The 21,723-nt window shown below is 34.3% G+C and overlaps 1 protein-coding gene across 2 annotated transcripts in view; it reads right to left on the reverse strand.

The window, feature by feature from the left end:
* Window positions 1-722: 722 nt before the first annotated feature.
* Window positions 723-21,723, reverse strand: part of LOC115233521 (mitogen-activated protein kinase-binding protein 1-like) — a 65,269-nt gene continuing 44,268 nt past the window's right edge. Inside the window, exons 4-19 of one of the 2 annotated variants that reach the window (XM_029804004.1) lie at window positions 13,806-14,028; window positions 10,067-10,282; window positions 9,781-9,963; window positions 9,439-9,599; window positions 9,022-9,358; window positions 8,737-8,903; window positions 7,850-8,174; window positions 7,558-7,768; window positions 6,656-6,905; window positions 6,077-6,530; window positions 5,274-5,342; window positions 4,962-5,069; window positions 4,412-4,581; window positions 4,043-4,333; window positions 3,790-3,931; window positions 723-3,707 (exon numbers count right to left, since the gene is read on the reverse strand). In XM_029804004.1, the coding sequence (XP_029659864.1) occupies window positions 1,230-3,707; window positions 3,790-3,931; window positions 4,043-4,333; window positions 4,412-4,581; window positions 4,962-5,069; window positions 5,274-5,342; window positions 6,077-6,530; window positions 6,656-6,905; window positions 7,558-7,768; window positions 7,850-8,174; window positions 8,737-8,903; window positions 9,022-9,358; window positions 9,439-9,599; window positions 9,781-9,963; window positions 10,067-10,282; window positions 13,806-14,028 (5,785 nt within the window). In that variant the 3' untranslated portion in view covers window positions 723-1,229. The remainder of the gene's footprint in view (window positions 3,708-3,789; window positions 3,932-4,042; window positions 4,334-4,411; window positions 4,582-4,961; window positions 5,070-5,273; window positions 5,343-6,076; window positions 6,531-6,655; window positions 6,906-7,557; window positions 7,769-7,849; window positions 8,175-8,736; window positions 8,904-9,021; window positions 9,359-9,438; window positions 9,600-9,780; window positions 9,964-10,066; window positions 10,283-13,805; window positions 14,029-21,723) is intronic. The other variant, XM_029804005.1, reaches the window with a different exon arrangement.

The following is a 21,723-nucleotide window of genomic DNA, read 5'->3' on the forward strand; positions in this document are numbered from 1 at the left end:
TTATTTATAATATAATATTTTATCAAAAGAATTACACATGTTATTGATAAATCTTTCCACATGCGTAAAGTATAATAAATTCACTTTAAAGTGTTTGATCAGCGAGTTTTATATCTTAAACCGTTTAGAGAAAGAGAAATTGAAGCGTTCTAAGTATATCGTGATTTTGGAGAAATCACAAACTTAAAAATTTTTTATCTCGAAAAGCATTATACTGATTGCATTAAAACTTGATATAAATACATGTTTTGTAAAATGTTATGTAAAAATACGAAAAAAAATCAAGAAAAACAAAAAATATGTATTTATTTGCAGTCTGATCTGATGTGGAATTGCCCGTATATACTGAATATTTACGAACTACAAATAAGATACAATCAATTTCGATAAAAACACGACTAAAATAAATATTGATTAAAAAAGATAAGTACGCTATGTGCTAAATAATATAAGAGAAAAAAGGTAGAAAACTCATCAAACATATTATATAAGAAATCTGCTATATTACGAGCCAGAAACACGATTTAATTATCGATATTTTTTATCTTTTCTATCGGATCTTTTAAGCAGGGCATTTCTTTTTTTTTTCATTCAAACATCAAGCTTGCTTTCTAAATTCTTAAATAAATTGCGATATAAAAATCACTGACTTTTATTATTATTTTATTGATGCATGATATATAAGAATATAAAAACAAACAAGATTTTATTAAGATATTTAAAACTTGGCTTCGCGACGCTACCGCGTCGCATGATATATTCTAATTTTTATTATAAAACGCTAAAGTTGGAAGCGTAATTCTAGTTTTGCAAATTTTTTTGAATTAACGCTAAACAGAGATTGCTATTTAACATCGAGCTTCTTGCACAAATGTGCAAAAAATATAAAATAACGATTGATAGTAAAAAAAAGAATAGTGATAAAGGAGAAAAAGATAAGGATATTATTATATTTAATAAGAAAAGCATGCAGTTGCATTTCGTGCCAAATGAAAATAATAACAATATTACTAAAGCTAAATTTTGACGACTAAAAGCATTAAAACTGAAAAGTAAGTTGCTGTTGCCTTGAAATAAAATTGGATATAATAATTGTATTATATTTACATTCACACAGATAGGATATATGCATATATAAATATAACAGAGATATTTCTTTTTAATGGTATAACGTGCTAATGCGATTTAGTAGTGCACTCGTAATCGCGACATAAATTCTCTATCGATTTTCATATAATGATATTTAATAACATGTAAAAATACACGCAAACATTCTCTATTTGCTCAATACCTGCATACGGATGTTTTGTAGGAAGAATAGCTTGATTGATCGTCGGCAAAGTTTTTGTCCACTTCATGTGACTCTGACATCGCGACGCGGGTGGCCACATTCTCTTTGGTGAATTAGTACAACTTGAGGCGGACGTGGAGGAGCCGCTTTCCATTAGCGATCTGTCCATCACTGATACATCGATGCAATCGCAGTCCTCGCCACATGAATGTAGGCGTACATCGCGTTTATTAACAAAAAACTTATTCTCTCGTTCGGCCTGCAATTTAGCGAAGTTCTCGCTCCTATCTTGACATTGCGTCAATCGCGAACATTTGTCCTTCATGAAGTATTGTTTTTGTCTCACTAGATTTTCAAATTCTTTCGAAAGTAACTTCACAGTACCCTCAATGGCGCGAGTTATTCTGACATCCATGTTCGCATCCAGATTGTCAATTCGTTTGTTGGCAGATTGTAAATTTGAACCATCGAACTGCAGTTCCATCATTTGCAAATCGCAGGAGGCCCCATTAGGCTCTAACGAGTCATAAGTTTCCGTATCTTTCGTTGGAATTTCATTTTCAAAGCAGTTTTGTTTCTTATCGGAAGGTTTGCTTTGTTTCTCGATCGTGTCATGAATTTTTCCTAAATAATGATTCTTTATTAAATGCGAAGAATCGTTCCTATCACGTATAAGTTTATCTTGCAACATAACATTGTTATCAGTGCAATGAGCTTGTAAGCTGTAGAACTTATGTCTACTGTCTTTATCGTTATCAGATTCTTGTACATAGTTTGCAAATTGCAAAACTTGCTTCATTGCCTCCGTATTAATCGAATCTCGTTTAATTTCTGAATCGCTTCGCGTAACTCGGTATTCTGAATAAGATGAATTTTTGGGAAGCGCTATATAATTATCGGAATCGGCGGCGCTTTTTACAGTAGATGATAAAGATGGCGTATCGATATATTTCCAGCTTGGTTTAATTCTGTTACGCATACTCTGAGTACGAGATAAATTTTTTTTAGGTTTCGGTGGTTTATGAGCAACAAAGTTATTCATAATCATCATCGATTCTGGTTTCATAGGCACTTTCAAGCTATTACTACGCGAGATCGGTTCTAATTTGCCATAAATTGCCGGGTCTACATTTCCCTTATGTTCGTTGTCAAAATTAGATTCATAATAAACGTGAGTTTCCGGTGATGCGTTATTTTCTATAAAATTTATGTCGTTCTTTATTTTGTTAATTCTGGTGTCTTGTAAGGATTTTGATCTAAATACTGTTCTGTACAATGTATTCTCATTAACAGAACTTCGCGCATTATCTACAGCAGCTCTTATAACATTATTGGGATTTTCGCTATAAGTTTCGGAGTTCTGCCTCTTTCGTTTGTAATGCGAATCGAACAACATTTCCAAAGGTGCAGATTTCACCAGAGAATCGGAATCATCGGTTAATACACTTTCTGTGCTTTGATGAGCGGTGTTCTCGCGCAATGGAAATATCTGATAATCCGATTCATCGGTCAATATACTCTCCTGACTTCTGCCCGCTTGCATCTTACGTCGGGACAAAAAGAAGCTCGCACTTGAGTGTCTATCGTGATCGTAATGATTATAATCTATCTCGACACTTTCTTTGGAGAATGACTCAATAGAGGCATCTGAAAGTATGCTTTCCTGAGAGCCCGTTAAAATTTTCTTTTGAAAATTCTGATAATTTGAATGATTTCTATGGTCGTCCATATGAATGTTTATCTGATAGTCACTAATGCAACGTCGAGGTGGATTCTTGAAATCCCCCTCCAAGGAATCGTCGCTGAAATTGCCGTTTTCTTCCGCATCGTCCATGGTTTCTTTGAGATTTTCCACGTTACGCTCGTTCATAGCTGGTAAACTTTCAACGGATTTCGCGATGTTCTCCATATCCTCATCCAGATCAATAAAGTAGCTACAAGATCTCCTCTTTTGAGCAAATCTCGCAAACCGAGTTGCAGTCTTCTTACATTGCTCTTTCAGTAGTTTCAATTCCTCGCATACAGGAGATTCGGGTAAAGATTGATTAGTCTTATTCAAAGACAGCTTATACTTTTCAGTTTTCTTTAATGTCAATGTTATTGGACGGCTATGACTTGGTTTTGTTTTCTCATCAATACATAACATAGTTTTATTTTTTGATAAGTAGTTTTCATTTGGTACCTCTAGTTTAGGCAATGCATTCCCCATACCTTGAACCTTATTAGTGAGTTGTTGAGGTTTAAATGTGGACTTTGGATTTAGCATAGGTTTGCAGGGATTAGTCGGTTTTGAAAATTGGTTTTTTTGACCGAATCTGTTACCTGTGCTGAGCCTCGAACGATGATGCTTCGCTTGTATATGGCTGCTCAAATCGGATATACTCTGGCTGGATTTCAATGATGATCTGTAGCCGACCTGTAGACATAATAATCAAGTTTTACTAAAAATCTTGTGCTACGTTTCGTTTTTCTTGTGCAAAAAAGAAATTGTTACTTACACTTTGCAATTTTCTTCTTGTTTCTTCTATCCTCCTTTGCAACTCTTCTCGTTTCTTCACTACATCGACATCGCCTCTCGCGTGTTTGGTTGCATTAACTACTGTTGCATTGCGTATTGTGGTTCCTTCACTGCCACTAAGTCTGCAATAGTGTAATTTAATCGATAATTAGAAAATATTAAACACAATCAGTATCATAAAATTTCAAGTCTTCGTTAAATCTTATTTTATTCATAATTAAATATCATTTTACCTTCCATGAAATTGGGAACTAATACTCGTCGTTTTTATACGATTCAAAGGCTCTTCCGCTCCACTAAGTGACTCGAAGGCGTTTTTCAAATATTTTTCCCTATGATTCTGTTTAGCAAGCTGATCAAAACCTTCTGAACTAGCCTCAGACAATATAGATAGAGGATTTCTTTCAGCGCTAGGAGTTGATGCACCGCCTTCCGAGTCAGACTCATCCTGGCTTCCAGAGGCGGTCAATTCGCTCGTCCGACTGTTCTCTGCGTTCTTTAATCTTTTTTGTCGCCTTTGCGATCTGTGCATTCAAAAAATACTTTGTATTATTTTACAAGATACTTATACTATTATCCTAAAAAAAAATCAAGTATAAAACCTTCGAAGCTCTTCAACATCTATTGCGTTAACAGTGAATTGATTTGATATAATATCTTCTGATGGAGGATAATATATTAATCTATGATGTGATTTCTCAGAACCAGTCGTTCCATTTTCCCCTTCGGAATAATCTTCAACGTCCCCATCATGTTCAGTGCTCTCATGATCCTGAATGACACAATATTTTTTGATAAGAATATGGCAAATCATTATTGACAACAGACATAACAATTAACAAAAATATAGATGACACATAAGCGATAATTAGTAAAATAATAATTAAAATCATGATATCAGCAGTAATATGTTATTTACAAAATATATGATGCATTTTGTTTTGTTTAAAAAAAGAGTTTTATAAATTCCCAGTAAGCAATTTGATAACAAATTGTTGCCAAATTGGCATCTAGCCTTTTTGCTGACAATAATTTGTAGCAAGCACTTGGCAATATCTGTTAGAATAGACGTGGCTGACTGAGTTATTTCGTAAAAAGGTTATCTTTTTGAGTAATGATTTCTGAAAACGTTTTACGTTTAAGACGTTATACCTCAAATTTAAAGCTGCCAAGACTGCTATCGTCGGTATGGTGACGACTCCTTGATTGACGTGTTAATTCCGTGATATTGTTTCTTATTGTTATCTTATCATCAATTATCTACATCAGCAGTCGAAATAAAATATATTTAGCAAAACATAAATATATGATGATAAATTAAAGACCAATTTAAATTAAAAAAAAGAAGTGATTAAAAAGACAAGAGCAAAATAAAATAATCGATAAGTAAAAGGCCTGTTATCAATGAAAATTAGAAAAACGCATGCGATTAAGTGATATTAATGTTAATAATTTAGTTAGTACCTGTTTTGTGTCATTTTCTATCTCTTTATAACTTTCGGGATCAGGTTGGAATACGTTTTCTCCCTCTTCCTAAAATCGTAATTAAATGTTAATATTTTGTTCCTAAATTAAAAAAATAGCAATATTATAATTTATTTTATAATATTTATAGGTTAGCGATCGATGTTCAGTTGTGCAATCACTAACACATATACTTTTTATAATTAATTTTATAAGCATCTATATTAACGATCTATATTCTATATCAGTGCTGGGATTTACTTGCACATTTCGGCCCGATTCCGTGGCTCACGCCTATTGCCCCCCACTCACCGCTCGTGCGTTAGCAACGAGTCGCCAGATACGCGTAACTAAGGAGCGCGACGCTTCGTCTCAGCAGCGTTTATATGTAAGAATGTCCAAATATAATAATAAGACAATACTTTTCTATAATTAAAAGTTTTTCTTCAATATTTTATATCAATGAAATATAAAATATTGAAGAAAAACTTTTATTTATAGAAAAGTATTGTCTTATTATTATATTTGGACATTCTTACATATGAACGCTCCTGAGACGAAGCGTCGCGCTCCTTAGTTACGCGTATCTGGCGACTCGTCGCTAACGCACGAGCGGTGAGTGGGGGGCAATAGGCGTGAGCCACGGAATCGGGCCGAAATGTGCAAGTAAATCCCAGCACTGTTCTATATTATTATGTCTTCGAATGAGCATGTGTGTGATAATTATAAAGAATATGATTAATAAATGCTAAAAAATCAAATAATTTGCATATTTAATTAAAAACATACTTTATAATACCAACCCTTTTACTAATTGTTGTTTTTCGGCGATATTCGTTGCTACATTTCGTTTCCGTGCCGCTGTCGATGGAACTATCCTTTGAACCACCACCACCGCCACCGCCATCCGAATCAATAGCAGTACGAGACGGAGGAAACGGTATAACTTCATCACTGTCATAGACGGACTTTACAGTGATACCGTCGCTCTCTTGAACTCTTTGTGCCCATCTTCCTTTGGGTAGATCAACATTGAGGGATCTAACGTTCAAGTCAAGTACCGCACTATCATCAGTACTTGTGGTATTTATTTGTTTCTTCGCCCAAAGTGGCAATTGACCCACACTAAATCTGTAATCCATGCCGATACCTTGAGGCGGATTCGCGTTGGGATCAAGGAAATCCGGTGGGGGTGTTCCGAAAGTTTCTTTGTCCAATTGCACATCGATACTACCAACGTTGACCTGAGACAGTCTCCTGTGAACAACACAATACATCCAATAATAATGCAGATTTTATTCGAAGTTGCGATTTTCATTTAAATCAATAAAATTTAATAAGATTTAAACAATGGGGAAAAGAGAGAGAAGAAAAGTACTCACTTGCCGGCGCGCATCGCTTGTTGAGCCAGACGAGCTTGCATGGTCACAACCATATCGTGTGGCACGCGCCATATGAACACGCAACCATCGCCGCTCGCAGATACGAGGTGACGACAGTCCGAACTGAAACGTAAACCTGTCACCAATTCTGAGTGACCGACCATAGTGGCCATACATTCACCGCTGTAATAATCATATACGCAAAGTGTTTTGTCTGTACATGAGGTAGCTACGTAAATACCGGACGCATCTGAAAATATGTTAAATAGAACATTTGTAGATCAAAGTCACTCAGTATGAATATTGCTGTTTTACTTCAACATGAATGAAATATTTTTAAACAGCGAGATTTGAAGCCATTATAAATTTAAGTCATTTATTATTTTAATGATAATTTAATTCATTTCTTTAATGTAAAAATATGATTCTAAAAAACAAATAATTATATTACAGTAGAGCTTCCATATAAGTTACGGTTTCATTACTTTGGTTTCTCCTTCACATGTACTTTCACCAACACTAATATGTTATTTCTATGTCATAATAAACAAATTACATGACTGTGCGCAGCATACTTATATGCATATGTTGAATTATTCTCGCGAGTGCTGACGGCTTTGCTTACGCAACTATGCATAACTATTTCGCGCAAGTGCACGACGATTGAATAGTTTCGCACTATAATAGGAGGAAGGATTCTACAGACATTTTTTTTCAAGAATTTTTTATTTTTCGAGCCCCTTGAAGCAAAAGTTATGGAGGCTATATTATGTAGTTTTACTTTATTAAGTATTAATGTTTATTAATTTCATTATTATTTCAATACAGTATTGATTTTCCTGTTAAAGAATTTTACAATATTATAATAAAGCAGCGATATGATGAGCTATAAACTATCTTACCTAGAACGACTTTGATTAGTGAGCCATCGTCGCTAACGGAGCCTTTAAAAGTTTTATTGTGTTTACCCGTTGTAACATTGTAAACTCTAATATTTCTATCTTGACACGCAGTTAAAACATGCTTTTGCCCGGAATCGACTTCCATGTCATACAGAGTAGTTTTTCCCTGAGCGTTGTGATCTCTTGCGAATTGTGGCATTCCACCTGGTGTCTACACAAATACGGAAGATAATCATATTATTTTAACAGACAAATCGAAACTAATCATCGATTATCGAATCAAGTTGTTTACCGATTGCAGCTGTCTAAAAATAATACTCTTATCGGCGCCGCAGGATACCATTTGTATTTGATTGTCCTGATTTGATTGATTGAAGAATCTGACAGCAGTAATGGACGAACTGTGATCGTCGAGCGTTTGCAAGAAATTGTATCCCTGATCCACGCTAAAAACGTGAATTAATCGATCTCGCGATGCACTTGCCAATAGCCTAGGGACATTTACCGAGTATTGTAAAAATTTCGAATACTCTAAACACAGCACCTCTGCATCATGTGCCTCTATTAAACACAGTTCTTCTAATGAAGATACATCATGAATTCTAATGTTGCCGGATCTATAAGAATAATGCACATATGTTATATTTCTTATATTTTTTTTCTGTTATTTTATCTGTTTCTTTTCAATCAGCTATATACAATATGTATAGTATATATTTGTATACAAGATGAAGGAATAGTAACGGCACGCTTTGATTTCAAGAACTATAGATTTGAGAAAAAAAATGTTTAAAAGACGAAAGGATACAATGCATTCTAATTAGCAATTATGTCATTTTAAACTTGAATTATGCTAACGCTGGCGAAATCGTAAATTTCATGGCTCGTAACTCAAAAACTTCTTAATAAAAGAGAATTTAATAATATATTTTGAAAACGTCTCGACGTCATCTACAAAAATATACAATAAAAATAAAAGTCTCTATTTAAAAAAACTCAAAATGACCTTCACACGACTTTCATAAAGTGATCCAAGGTCAAAATGATACAATTGCTAAATACACATCATACCTATGACTTTTGTCTAAAACATTTTTTTCCAAAATCCATAGCTATCGAAATAGGGCGTTTTGATTCCCCATTCTGTATATATTAACTATATTCTTCTTTTTATTTTACCTATCGCCGGAGGCAAGGTGTTTGCCGTCAGGACTGACTCTTATAGATCTTACGCCATTACGACCATCATAAGATGCGTCGCTTTTTTCGGTGGATCCTGCGGCAGCTAAGTCCAGATCTTTCAGATAAGTCAACTCTGGATCCACATATAAGACTTTGAGCAATTCCTGTTGATAAAAAAAAAAAAGAAAAATATTGTGAAATAACATATTGGCTTTATACGATTGCGTCTTATTCTGTTATATATTGCGAAAGAGGATAAGAGGCGCGCGCCTATATACTGACGTTGCTGTAAATGTTTCGTTTATACAACGTATTATTTGACGAGATATCCTTCTCCAGATTCCAAATCCTTATTGTGTCATCACTAGAGCAAGTGATGAAACTCCCAAGCGGCATCGCGCCGACGGAGTCTGGACCGGTTGGATACATCTCGACACCCCAAATGCAAGCCGAATGGTATAAGAATGAATGCGACTTGCCAACCCGTCTAATATCTTTCACGTCCCAAACATAGATACTATGGTCATTGTAGATGCAGGTTAGCTTGTTGTTTCGTTCATCGAATGCCAACGCAATCGTATCTGGATATCTCGCGTTAAGTGGATGTTGAGACATATGACTAAAAAAAACGAATAAAAAAGTATTCATAAGTTTTGCGTATGAAACACACACCAGAGAATTGAAGAAATATTGCTAAACCTGATAGACAATCCTTGCGCGACATCAACTCCCAAATAATGCGTCCGTGGAAGTGTTGTGATAAATTGAAGCGTACTAGGACTAAAACATCTCACAATTCCTTCAGCGCATCCGATAAAAATATATTTATCCCCAACCGTCATGCAATTAGCACTGCTTGTCTGAAAAAGTAGAGAGAGAGAGAGAGAGAGAGAGAGAGAGAGAGAGAGAGTATATAAAAAGTTGTTCTCATTCTCATAGATAAATTTAAAATAGATTGATTATATTCTATTCTTTTCTTTTTGCTTCGTTTCGATCGACGTAACTGTATAAAAACAATCCTAACCATCCAGAATAACTTACTCGGAGTTCGACCCATTTGTCCAAAAGCCTCCTATTATTAAATTCACACAACAGGCCCGTTTTGGTAATCACATACGTGGAATCCGCCATTTCCCCCTTGCCGCAAGCTACATCAACGAAATCATTATTCCTTTGTTCCCCTAATATGGCAGATCGGCCCATCAAAGGCACAGGTTCCTTGTACTGCGCAACAAAATACTTATGCTAGAATGCTATGTCTCTATTGCGTGAAGAAAAAAAAGAAAAAGATCGGTTTTATATCGCAAAAGTTATTGTTAGAAGTTACCTTGCTACTGCGAGAATATTCCAAGTACCAAAACTTGACGTGTCTGTTACCCACGGTGACGAAATAATTACCGTTTTCCGCAAAGCAGACAGCTTTTACTTTGCTAGAAACTTTGTTGGATGCTACTTTAACGTTGTTCCTCCAGTCCCAAACGTTGACGATCATGTCGTGCTGCGAGCCGACCGATACGACATACTTGTTGCTTGGCGAAAATGCCTGAGATAAAAATAGAATATCGTTTTTGTACATGTACGAGAGCTATTCGGAAATCAACCTCCGATAGGCTTGCAAAATAAAATAAGAAATAAAAAAAACATTTTATTATACTCAAAAGTTACTTTACAGTATACACGTACATACACGTATACACAGTACACTTTTCGACATAATTGCCACCCGAATTGAGGCATTTGTCATAGCGCGGCACAAGCTTTTGTATGGTTTCATCAAAGTATGATGCCGCCAAACTGGAATCTCAGCCAACTCCTAGCACTGCTTCTCAACTTCTCGTTGCCCTCAAATCGCTGCGTTCCTAACCATACCCTTTCATACGTATGAACAGATAAAAATCACTTGGTGCAAGATCCGGGTTGTAGAGTGGATGGTTGAACTTTCATTGCACTGCTTCCGTTTTTCGACCACTCTACATTGTACCAAGTGATTTTCATCTGTTCACACATACAAAAGTGTGTTTAAGAATGCAACGATTTGAGAGCAACGAGAAACTGATGAGCAATGTTAGGAATTAGCAGAGATTCCATTTGGCGGTATCGTACTTTAATGAAACCGTACAAAAGCTTGTGCCGCACTATATCCATACAGCACAGAATATTTCAATTACATTGCAATGTTACAACCTTGCTAGTTGCAAAGTAATATTGTAGAGACATTACAGAAACATGTCATTGTAATATTTCATGAGAAATGTTACCGGAAGATTCCAAAAACTTTACAAAAGAAAAACAATATTCAGCCGTTAGTTTGTTTGTTTACCGCTATGCAACGCGTATAATATATAGTAAGTGCCTCAATTCGGATGGCAATTATGCCGGAAAATAGCGTATATATATAAGTAACTTTTGTGTGTATAATAAAATGTTTTTACTATTTCTTATTTTATTTTGCAAGCCTATCGGAGGTTGATTTCCTAATAGCTTTCGTACTTCAATTCACTTAACATTATAGGTATAATATATGTGTACAAAGTGTTCATTAATTCCACAAATTATAAGTGCGCGTGCGCAGGTGTGCGTATATATCGGGTGTTTAAGAGCAGATGGTACACTGGATGGAGCGGAAAAGAGATGATTCTATGTGAAAAAATAAATCAAAAATGTAAAACAAAGTTTTTTATAAAAGACTTTATTTTCAGAAAAAACAACAAATCATTATTGACAAAGACAAGTTATCAGGACTGATATAAAAAAAATCTTGCTATTGGTAATGTTTGTAAACACAAAAAAGTGTAGAGATAATAAGGCCATTGTATAGTAGATATAGTTATAATTAGACATAATGAACGCATATCTGACAAATATCAAAGTTGTTTTTCTGGAGAACGCAAAACCTCATATAAAATGGTATTCTACACTTTCGATTAATTTTTTTATGTAGAATCACCCCTTTCTCGCTTGTATCATCATTTTGGTATATCCGATACACAAAATGTCCCAAAATTTGCGTATCAAAATATAACAGAAATATTATAGCAGAAAAGTCCTCGAAAAGTTAAGTAATAAAAATACTTTTAACAAAGAGTACATATAAGTTAACAAGTAAAGCAGACGGACGTTTCGACTCTTTTTGGAGCCATCTTCAGCGTACTAGTTTAATTCGCAATTGATATTGATTTGTAATTTTAATTCTTTGACTTATATATAATGCGAACTGTGTAGAAATTTGCGAATTAAACTAGTACGCTGAAGATGGCTCCAAAAAGAGCCGAAATGTCCGTCTGCTTTACTTGTTAACTTATATGTACTCTTTGTTAAAAGTATTTTTATTACTTAACTTTTCGAGGACTTTTCTGCTATAATATTTCTGTTATATTTTGATACGCAAATTTTGGGACATTTTGTGTATCGGATATACCAAAATGATGATACAAGCGAGAAAGGGGTGATTCTACATAAAAAAATTAATCGAAAGTGTAGAATACCATTTTATATGAGGTTTTGCGTTCTCCAGAAAAACAACTTTGATATTTGTCAGATATGCGTTCATTATGTCTAATTATAACTATATCTACTATACAATGGCCTTATTATCTCTACACTTTTTTGTGTTTACAAACATTACCAATAGCAAGATTTTTTTTATATCAGTCCTGATAACTTGTCTTTGTCAATAATGATTTATTGTTACCCTTTCAGATGTTTATCTATAGAGCCTTATACTTTTAATTTAAAAAAAAATATTTTTGTAACATTTTCACACACACATTTCAAGTAATAGTTTTTGAGATGTAAGGTCAATCAAGGCTACGTTTAGATAATTGCCTATTCGTTAGTCGCGCTTACGTTAATATTAACGTACGCGCGTTAATTTGCGCGTTAATTGATGCACGTACATATAATTCATGCGAGAATTCATGTGGTAGGGCAGCAATCATGTAACTTTTATCCTAAGACGGAAACATGAAACGTTTCAATGATTGATCAATCATTGAAATTAATGGAAAAAATTTTTACTTTTCACGTTTACACACTAGAAAAAAATTATATAACCGTTGCTTTGGTGATCGTCTAAAGATAACTTATGATTGGCCAATATTTTATATCTCTTATATCTCAATAATCATAGCGTGAAATAAAAAAATTGAAAATTCTTTTATTACTTTTTATTATAATTTTTTAAGAATTTTCCTGTTATAGTATTTTGACATGCAAATTTCGGAATACTTTGTACATAAATACATACAGAGTATTTCATTTTAATCTATGCAAAATATTTCATTTTAATCTTAATAATCAAATACTTTGAATAAATGCAACTTAAAGAAATTTTTTAAATAAAAGTTGTTAATTTTTAAAGGAAACGCGTAAAACGATGATTTTGATCTGACCTTGGGTGAATCCTTAGAGATTGAGTCTTTTTATGCTTTGACAAAACCACAAAGTTTGTCAAGGCCGGCATATGATAATCTTGTGTCAAGATCATGAAGGACTTATTTAAATCGTTTGGAAAAGGTCGAGATATAAGATACCGTAGAAAATGACCAAAAAACGATCCAAAACATACATTTTTAATGCATATTTATCGCTGAAACTTAACAACAAAAAGTTTACGCACCAATAACCGCGCTTTGGCTCTTATTTGCCACTTTCCCCATTTAGTAATGTTAGTACTCTGAGCCGGTAATTATTTCGAATAAGACCTTTTCTGAATTTTGACAAATATGATCGGATTTCTCGGTAAAACTATGTAAAATAATGCCGAATATATGTACTCTGTGTGATGTATATAACAAAATAAATTATTAAAAATTTATTATCATATATATATGTCCAAAAAAATTAATTATTTTTTACTTTAATATTATAAGAAGTTTTAAAAGTAAAATACATTAAATGGCTATATCCAAAAAAAATTATATTTTGAAATTAATCTTTTTGATAACACATATTCCATTTAGTATATAATTTCAGCCTAATCTTATAAAATGAGAGAAATAAGAAGTAAAAAATATCCAAAATTTTGCGAATATACGAGATGAAAAATTATTGCAAGTAGCACTCACCACGCAATTGATACCGTATTTGTGTCCGGGAAATTCTGCAATCTGCACGGCATTATGCGGATCCGAGATATCCCAGACACGGACGTTCGGCATGTGACCGCATTCACCCGTTGCCAGAAGCTTGCCATCTCCGGCGAGCGCTAGAGAAGTTACGGTTTTGCGACAAGCGTTCAACACATGCGCTTGACTGTTCTTCCGTGGATTGAATAGCACGACGGTACAGCTGTAATATAATGCAATAGAAACGATATTATCTGTAAAACGCAACCAATCGAGACGATTTTACTAGTCATTAAGAGTCATCATATAATCGCAAATTTCTAATATAATCTATAATATAAACAAAATGTTATCATTATAAGCATAAATTTAAAGTAATTTACAATATCATTATTTGCTATTACATTGATTTTATACCTAAAAATTAATTGGATTTTATATAATCCAGTGTGATAAATCATATTCCGTATTACTGATTTATTTATCGCAATCTTATTAGTTCGTGGTCACTAAAATTACAGGATCGACAATTAAAGTTTTTGTTTTCTATCTCGTTAAATGTTTTCTATTTCTTGATTTCTCGCCATTCAATTAATCTTAATTGCAATTATTGCGATCACACAGAGTAAATCTAACAATTTCTTTGATAATTTTTAGTATCGTAGCATATAATGAGAGATAGTATTTTCATTAGAGATCTTTTATTTCTAATGAAATAAGAGATATGGGTGCAAAAACTGAGTGCAATATCAAATAAAACTGGATATCGACTTATAACTGATTTATACTCATCCAAAAAAAAAGATAAAAATAAAGAAATATATAAATAAGAAAAGAAAAAAGGAATAAGAGAGAGAAAGCAAAAGACAGAGAGAGAGAGAAAAAGAGAGGGTAGAGATGAAGAGAAGAGGAGAAGAAAAAGGAGTGAGGCGATTTTAATCTTTTCTTCTGTTGAATTTTTAATATATATTTAATGACGAGCCTTTTCTAATAAATCAGTTTTATTACGAAATGTTCGTGTTTGTGTCTGCAAGGTTAAATCGCAGCCTGCCGGCACGTGCACAGTGAAAGATACAAAAAACAGATATGCAAATTACAAATGATTTTTCTACAATTAGTTGCTGTAATAATTACAGTTGTTTACGACAACTAGTAACTGTTCTAATATTCTGATCTTAGTGGTTTTATTACTATTTATTCTCTTATACTTAATCGAGATTCTACTTATCGTAACGATCCGCACGCTATCGCTGTTCGCACCAGAGAGAGCGAGTCACCGTGTCTCGCTGAATCGCTATCCCTCTGAGTCTTTAGTCTGGCCATCTGTCGTTCACATTTCTACGGCAGTTCCTTTAATAGCGCGCGTTTCAATTCAATACTTCTAAGCTAAATTTACAGTTATCCCTGCACACTAATTATATTTCTTAACACTCTCTCTTAATTGTGTGCAGGTTCACAGAGCAGTTTTTTCTTACAATTGCCAAATTTTTCTACATTCAGCGGTTTAGTTAGAATATCTGCTATTTGATCATTGGTTGGACAATACTTAAGCTTTATTATATTATTTTTAACTAGATCGTGTACAAATCTATATTTTACGTCTATGTGTTTAGATCGTCTGTTGACCACTCCGTTGGTCATCAGTATCATCACACTTTGATTGTCTATATTGAGTTCGATCGAGATCACTTCACCTGAGAGTTCCTGTATGAGTGTTTTTAGGTACAGGAGCTCTTTGCAGCACTCTGCTGCTGCCACGTATTCTGCCTCTGTACTCGACAGTGCTATAATTGATTGTCTCCGAGAGCACCAGCTTATAGGACCTCCTGCATAGTATATGACGTATCCTGTTGTGCTACGTCTTGTTTCTTGATCTCCGGCATAGTCTGAATCACAATATGCTTCAAGCAGATTTGTCTTTCCGTTATTAAGAAATGTAATTCCTTGTTCTGTGTGTCCTTTTAGGTATTTTAATATGTGTTTTACATCGTTTATATTCTCTTGAGTATAGTTTTCTACGTGTCTGCTACAAAAATTTACTCCATATGCAATATCCGGTCTTGTTTTGGTTGATAAGTATAGCAGGCTTCCTACCACTTCTCTATATGGGTAATTTTTATTTTTAAGTTCTGTTTCATTTCCTTCTCCTTTCAATAATGGAATTTTTACGGGTTTAGCATTGTTCATATTGTATTGTTTCAATATTTTAGTTATATAATCTGCTTGTAGAAGTTTTATATCTCTTTCTTCTTTTATTATCTCAAATCCTACAAAGGTTTTAGGTTTGTTTTCCACTGTCATTTTAAATTCCGACTTGAGTTCTTTAATTATCTGCTTCATCTCTTGTTGATTTTTTCCCATAAGGATTCCGTCGTCCACATATATTCCTAGTATCAATTCGCTGTTGTTTTTTGTAAACAGACACTGTTCACTTTCCAGAGACTTGAATCCTTTTCTTTTTAGAAATGTCGTGAATCGTATATTCCACTTCAGGGGAGCTTGTTTCAATCCATAGAGCGCTTTCTTTAGTTTGAAAACTTTGTCCTTATTGTTGTATCCATCTGGAGGATACATGTATACGTCTTCATCCAGAATTCCATACAGGAATGCGGTTTTAATGTCAAATGTCATAGTTACATAATTTTTCATTGCAGCTATTGCAAAGAGACTTCTTAATGCGCTCGTGCTTATTACTGGGCTGAACGTTTCTTCATAGTTCACTCCGTATTTTTGCTCACATCCTTTTACTACTAATCTTGCTTTGTACGTTCCATCTTGTTTTATTTTAAATACCCATTTTCCTTGCAGTGGTTTTTGTGATTTTAATTTCCTGATGTCTATCATCTCCCATGTATTATTTTCTTTGAGTGAAGTTTTCTCTTCATTTATTGCTTCCATCCATCTATTTTTATCAGGACCCGTGATTGCTTCTCTGTACGTCAAAAATACATAATCACCGTATTTGTCCGGACGTTTTGTTTTTCTTGCGGATCTTCTCGGAGTTTCCATTGGGTTTTCTTCTTCCTCCCGGTGTGCTGCATCGCTGTCTTCATCATCTTCTTGTTGTTGACTCAGTGGTTCCCCGTTTTCATGCTCTTCTGGTTCTTCTGTTGCGTCTTCAAATTCCTCCGGTTCTTCTGCTTCTATTTCATTTTGTTGCTTTTCTTCTTCATCTTCGTTTCGTAGTGTCAGTCTGGTTCTGTGTATTTCTTTGTTGCTATATTCTTTCTTATTGAGTTTTCCGAATTTGACATCTCTTGCTATGATTATTTTTCTTCTTTCAGAGTTCCATAATCTATATCCCGTGGGTGCATAGCCAACAAATGTGAGTTCTCTGCTCCTTTCGTCTAGTTTTTTTAGTGGACCCATTACTTTTGTATATGCCTTGCAACCGAACGTTTGAAACAATTTCATATTTGGCTTCCGTTTTTCCCACATTTCATACGGAGTATTTTTCAGTGATTCCGTAGGAGATCTGTTCAGTAAGAAGACTGAGGTGTAGAGTGCTTTACCCCACATTTCTTTGTTCAGTCCCGAATCAAACAAAAGTGCTCTTGCTTTTTCCATTAGGGTCCGATTTAATCGTTCGGCTTTCCCGTTCAGCTGTGGTGAGTACGGTACGTTGTTATCTATTATTATTCCTTTCGTTTTGCTCCAGTTTGTCACTTTTTCATTTATGTACTCTCTACCGTTATCACATCTTAGCTTTGACACTCTTGAATCCCAGTGAGCTTCTGCCATTTCTACGTATTCTTTTATCTTATCAGGAACTTCGTCTTTGCTTTTCAACAGGAATGCTACAGTGAGGTGCGTATAGTCGTCCAAGAATGTCAAGAAGTATCTTTTTTTATCCCAGGTAATAGGATCTATTGGACCACATAGGTCCGTGTGTACAATTTGCAGCGGCCTAGTAGCTTTGTTTCTCTGTTCACCAAATTTAATTCTGGCTTGTTTTGCCTCTTGACATACTGTGCAAAGCGATTCCTGTTTTCTTATTTCTTCTGGTGTTATGTCTAAACCTTCACACAATTTTGTCAGTCTTCTCAAATTTTCATAGCTCAAGTGTCCAAGTTTCCTGTGCCATGTTTCAGCATTGGTTTCTTTATTTTCTGTTAAGTAAGAGTTCTGTTTTGTTTCAGCTTTCAGATCCACCTGAAATAAGCCATTCGATGAGTTTTGTCCTTTTAATATAGTTTTATTTTCATGCCTTATTTCTACTTCGTTCTTCGAAAACAGAACTTCTCCACCTTTCTTGGTTATTGTATTCACTGACAGCAGGTTCATACTTAATTCCGGAACATACATAACTTCTTCCAGCCTGCAATTGTCAAATTCTATGCTTCCATGTCCTTTGGCAATCATTGTTTCAGAGGACTTCGCCACTCCAATCACCGAGTTGATTTTTTTCATATTCAGTATACTGCCTTTCTTATTCGTCATGTTTGATGTACATCCTGAATCAACAATCCACGTGTCTGACGCAATCGTTTTGCCTGTCAAGAAAGCTACTTTATTTTCATTATTATATTTGTTTCTAAAATAACAATTTTTCTCGGTGTGGTTGGTTTTCTTACAAATGCTGCACTTTTGTTCGCTCGACCCTTGGTTATCTCCGCACGACCTTGCCATGTGTCCTATCTTATTGCATTTGAAGCAACGTACCTGTCTTTTCTCGATTGCCGTTTGTGTTTTAGTGCACTTCTTTGCTAAGTGTCCGGTTTTATTGCATTTGAAACACTTTCTATCTGTGGCCTTGAATGCCACTGCCTTTTCCTATTGTTCCTTGGACTTGTTTCTCGCTTCTTCAGCTATAAGCCTGGCGGTCAGGTTCTCCAGTGTTTTTTTCCTCTGTTTTGCGGATTCCCATGCGCTCGCAAAGTATCTATATTCCTCAGGCAGTGTCGCTAATATTTTTGAGATTAGCATCTTATCATCTAGCTTAGTGTCTAACGCATTTAATCTAAAAACTAAATTTCTTAGTTTACTTATATATGTCGCGATATCTTCATTCTTGTTGTATGTGGTACTGTAAAATGTTTGTAGCAAACTACATCTTTGCTGTTCGGAATCTCTTTCGTATATGTTACATATTTTTATCCACATTTCGCGCGCGGTATTGCAATCTAATACGTGCAATAACGGTTTCTTATCCAGCGTTGTAACTATCAATTTCTGTGCTACAGCGTCTCGTTTTTTCCATTGCTGGGTCCTTTAATTTTCCGCGACATTTTGCAGTACCACTTCATACAACTCATTAGCTTTAAACACTATATTCATCTGGAATTTCCAGATCTGAAAATTTTCCGCGTCGATTAATTTTTCAACATTTATTATGTCTTCTGACATCGACCTCGCCATTTTTATATTTTATTTTATGCTACAGCTTTTTATGTTATTTTAGTTTCTTATTTTTATTTTGTCTTACACAAATAAGACCGTGATAAGACAAACAATGTCTTATCACGGTCTTATTTTTCTTTTTTTTCCGTCCTATCTTTGTGTAAACTTTATACACTTGTTGATTAGCGGCGCTTATTCCACAGTTTAGCTGTTTTCGATCTTTCTCTCTCTTTCTCTCTCTTACACACGTTCTCTCACTCTTACTGTCTCTCTTTTATATTCTCTATTTTATAAATTTTATGTAATTATTTTACAGCAAATAATTGGCCGTATCTGGGCCCATAACCTATTGAATTTTTAATATATATTTAATGACGAGCCTTTTCTAATAAATCAGTTTTATTACGAAATGTTCGTGTTTGTGTCTGCAAGGTTAAATCGCAGCCTGCCGGCACGGTTTCAATTCAATACTTCTAAGCTAAATTTACAGTTATCCCTGCACACTAATTATATTTCTTAACATCTTCGTTTCCAACGGATTTTCCTGTTTAAAGAAGATGAGGCCGTGTGAAGGAGAGATACGTTTGCTATGCCTGCAGTTTAGTAAAACTAGTATGCTAGCTAAGAGATACAGTTCGACATGCATCAATGGCAGACGTGATAAAATGTAGATTTCATGTCTGGCAGATACAATGCATATACATTCACTTGCACATGAAGTATATCAGTTTATCGCAAAGGTTGCATAGTTGAAGTCGCTAGTACTATAGCTAAAAATTTATTGAATTAATTATTGAGTATATCGATCGAAATATTTACTAATAATAACGTCGAGAATGATAATGAATGATTTAATCGCATGCAAACTAATGACAGCAATTTGATAACAATCGCATTAAATCGATCTGTATATATCACTCGTCGATCGATTCTAAAATTATTTCTAATTTTAGAAATTATTAATCTAATTGCAAGATAGTAATTTCAATACTAATTTTAGTAATTTTCGATATCGATATGATGATAGCTATCGAAGCCTTAGATACATTTGGCGGTTTATTGATTACGTTTCAATTACTTTTGAGCTTTAAAATTTATAATAGAGTCTGTTTAAATTTGATCCCGTTAATTTTGATATCCTCTACATGTACTTTCACGAATATTATTATCGCATTTTCTTTATGTCATAATGGACAGATTACGTAACGGCACGCGCAAATAATAGCTTCGTGTGCACAAAAGAAATTAGCGTTTACATGATTGGGTAGCTCACATTGTGAAGAGGGTATCAGACATTTATTATAACTATTTTATCAAATGTAACATAAAAGTCGGTAAAAACGCGCTGTTCATAAAATGATTGAAATAAACCAGCCAGAATCTAAAACAATCTACAAATCATTGCGTTTGACAATGTGGCGGATCGCTTGTTAGTGTTTTACAAAAAGACTAAAATTCTTAGCCAGCTTCTAAAATATTTCATTTTCAACTACGATTTGAGAATGTGGCCGCATTTTATAAAATGCCTAAACGTTTTATAAAACGACGAATTATATAATCTAGCTACGATATATATACAGGGTGAGTCTGATAAAAAGTCCACCGTGTTTTTCTCGAACATGATTCGAGATAGGGGAAGACATTCATTATCAAATTTGTAGAAAAAGTATGGGCACATATTTTGGTGACCTTGAACTTGACCTTGAACTTGACCTTGAGGGTCAATTAAAGGTCAATTTTGTTTTCTTAAATGGAAACCTCCTTTTTTATTGCATATTCTTGTAGCTTATCTCGAGAGTTTTTCAAAACACTATAATAAAGTATGTTTTCATTAAATACTTTTTGAGTTATTTTATATCTTAATCTGACATATTTTGATATAAAAAATAAAATATCTCGTAAAATATTTAGTTTTCGATAATCTTGCCATAATACTTTTATGTACAGAATAATGAGACAAATCAATTGACGTGCGCCCGGCTAAAGATCGGCGCAGATTGGCCAGACTTTACTTAATAATAACTCTTTTATTAAGCGTTATAAAAAAAATGATAGAGGACTTTTCGACTCAGTTTGGTCCGCTCTATCGGCACGAGTATTGTCCCAAATGATCTGGGACACCCTGTATATACAGGGTGGTCCATTTTAAAAAAGCCAGTCAAATATCTCGAAAAATATGGAAGATACGGAAAAATGTTTCAGACAAAAGTTGTTTGGTTCGAAGGGGGACATAAAATGATGCCATTGATGTGACCTTGGATAGTCATTTGAAAGTCACATGAAGGTCACTTTCAATTTCTTAAATGGAAACCCCCATTTTTCATTGCATATTCTTATAACTTATGTCGAGAGCTTTCCAAAACACTATAATAAAGTATTTTTGGTAAATATGCATATTAGGTTATACCTCACCGATGACCTTGACATATGTTGTCAAGGACATAACCCTGAGTAATTTTTCCTTATAACTTAACCGGCGGTCTCTTATAGTTTCTGAGATATTTAAAGTTATAATTTCACAATTTTAATGATTTTTCTATCATAAAATAAAGAAAAATAAAGGTTGTTTAAATTGTAT

Source organism: Formica exsecta, unplaced genomic scaffold (assembly GCF_003651465.1).
Source record: "Formica exsecta isolate Colony F162 unplaced genomic scaffold, ASM365146v1 scaffold1759, whole genome shotgun sequence".
In the NCBI taxonomy this organism is placed as follows: Eukaryota; Metazoa; Arthropoda; class Insecta; order Hymenoptera; family Formicidae; genus Formica; species Formica exsecta.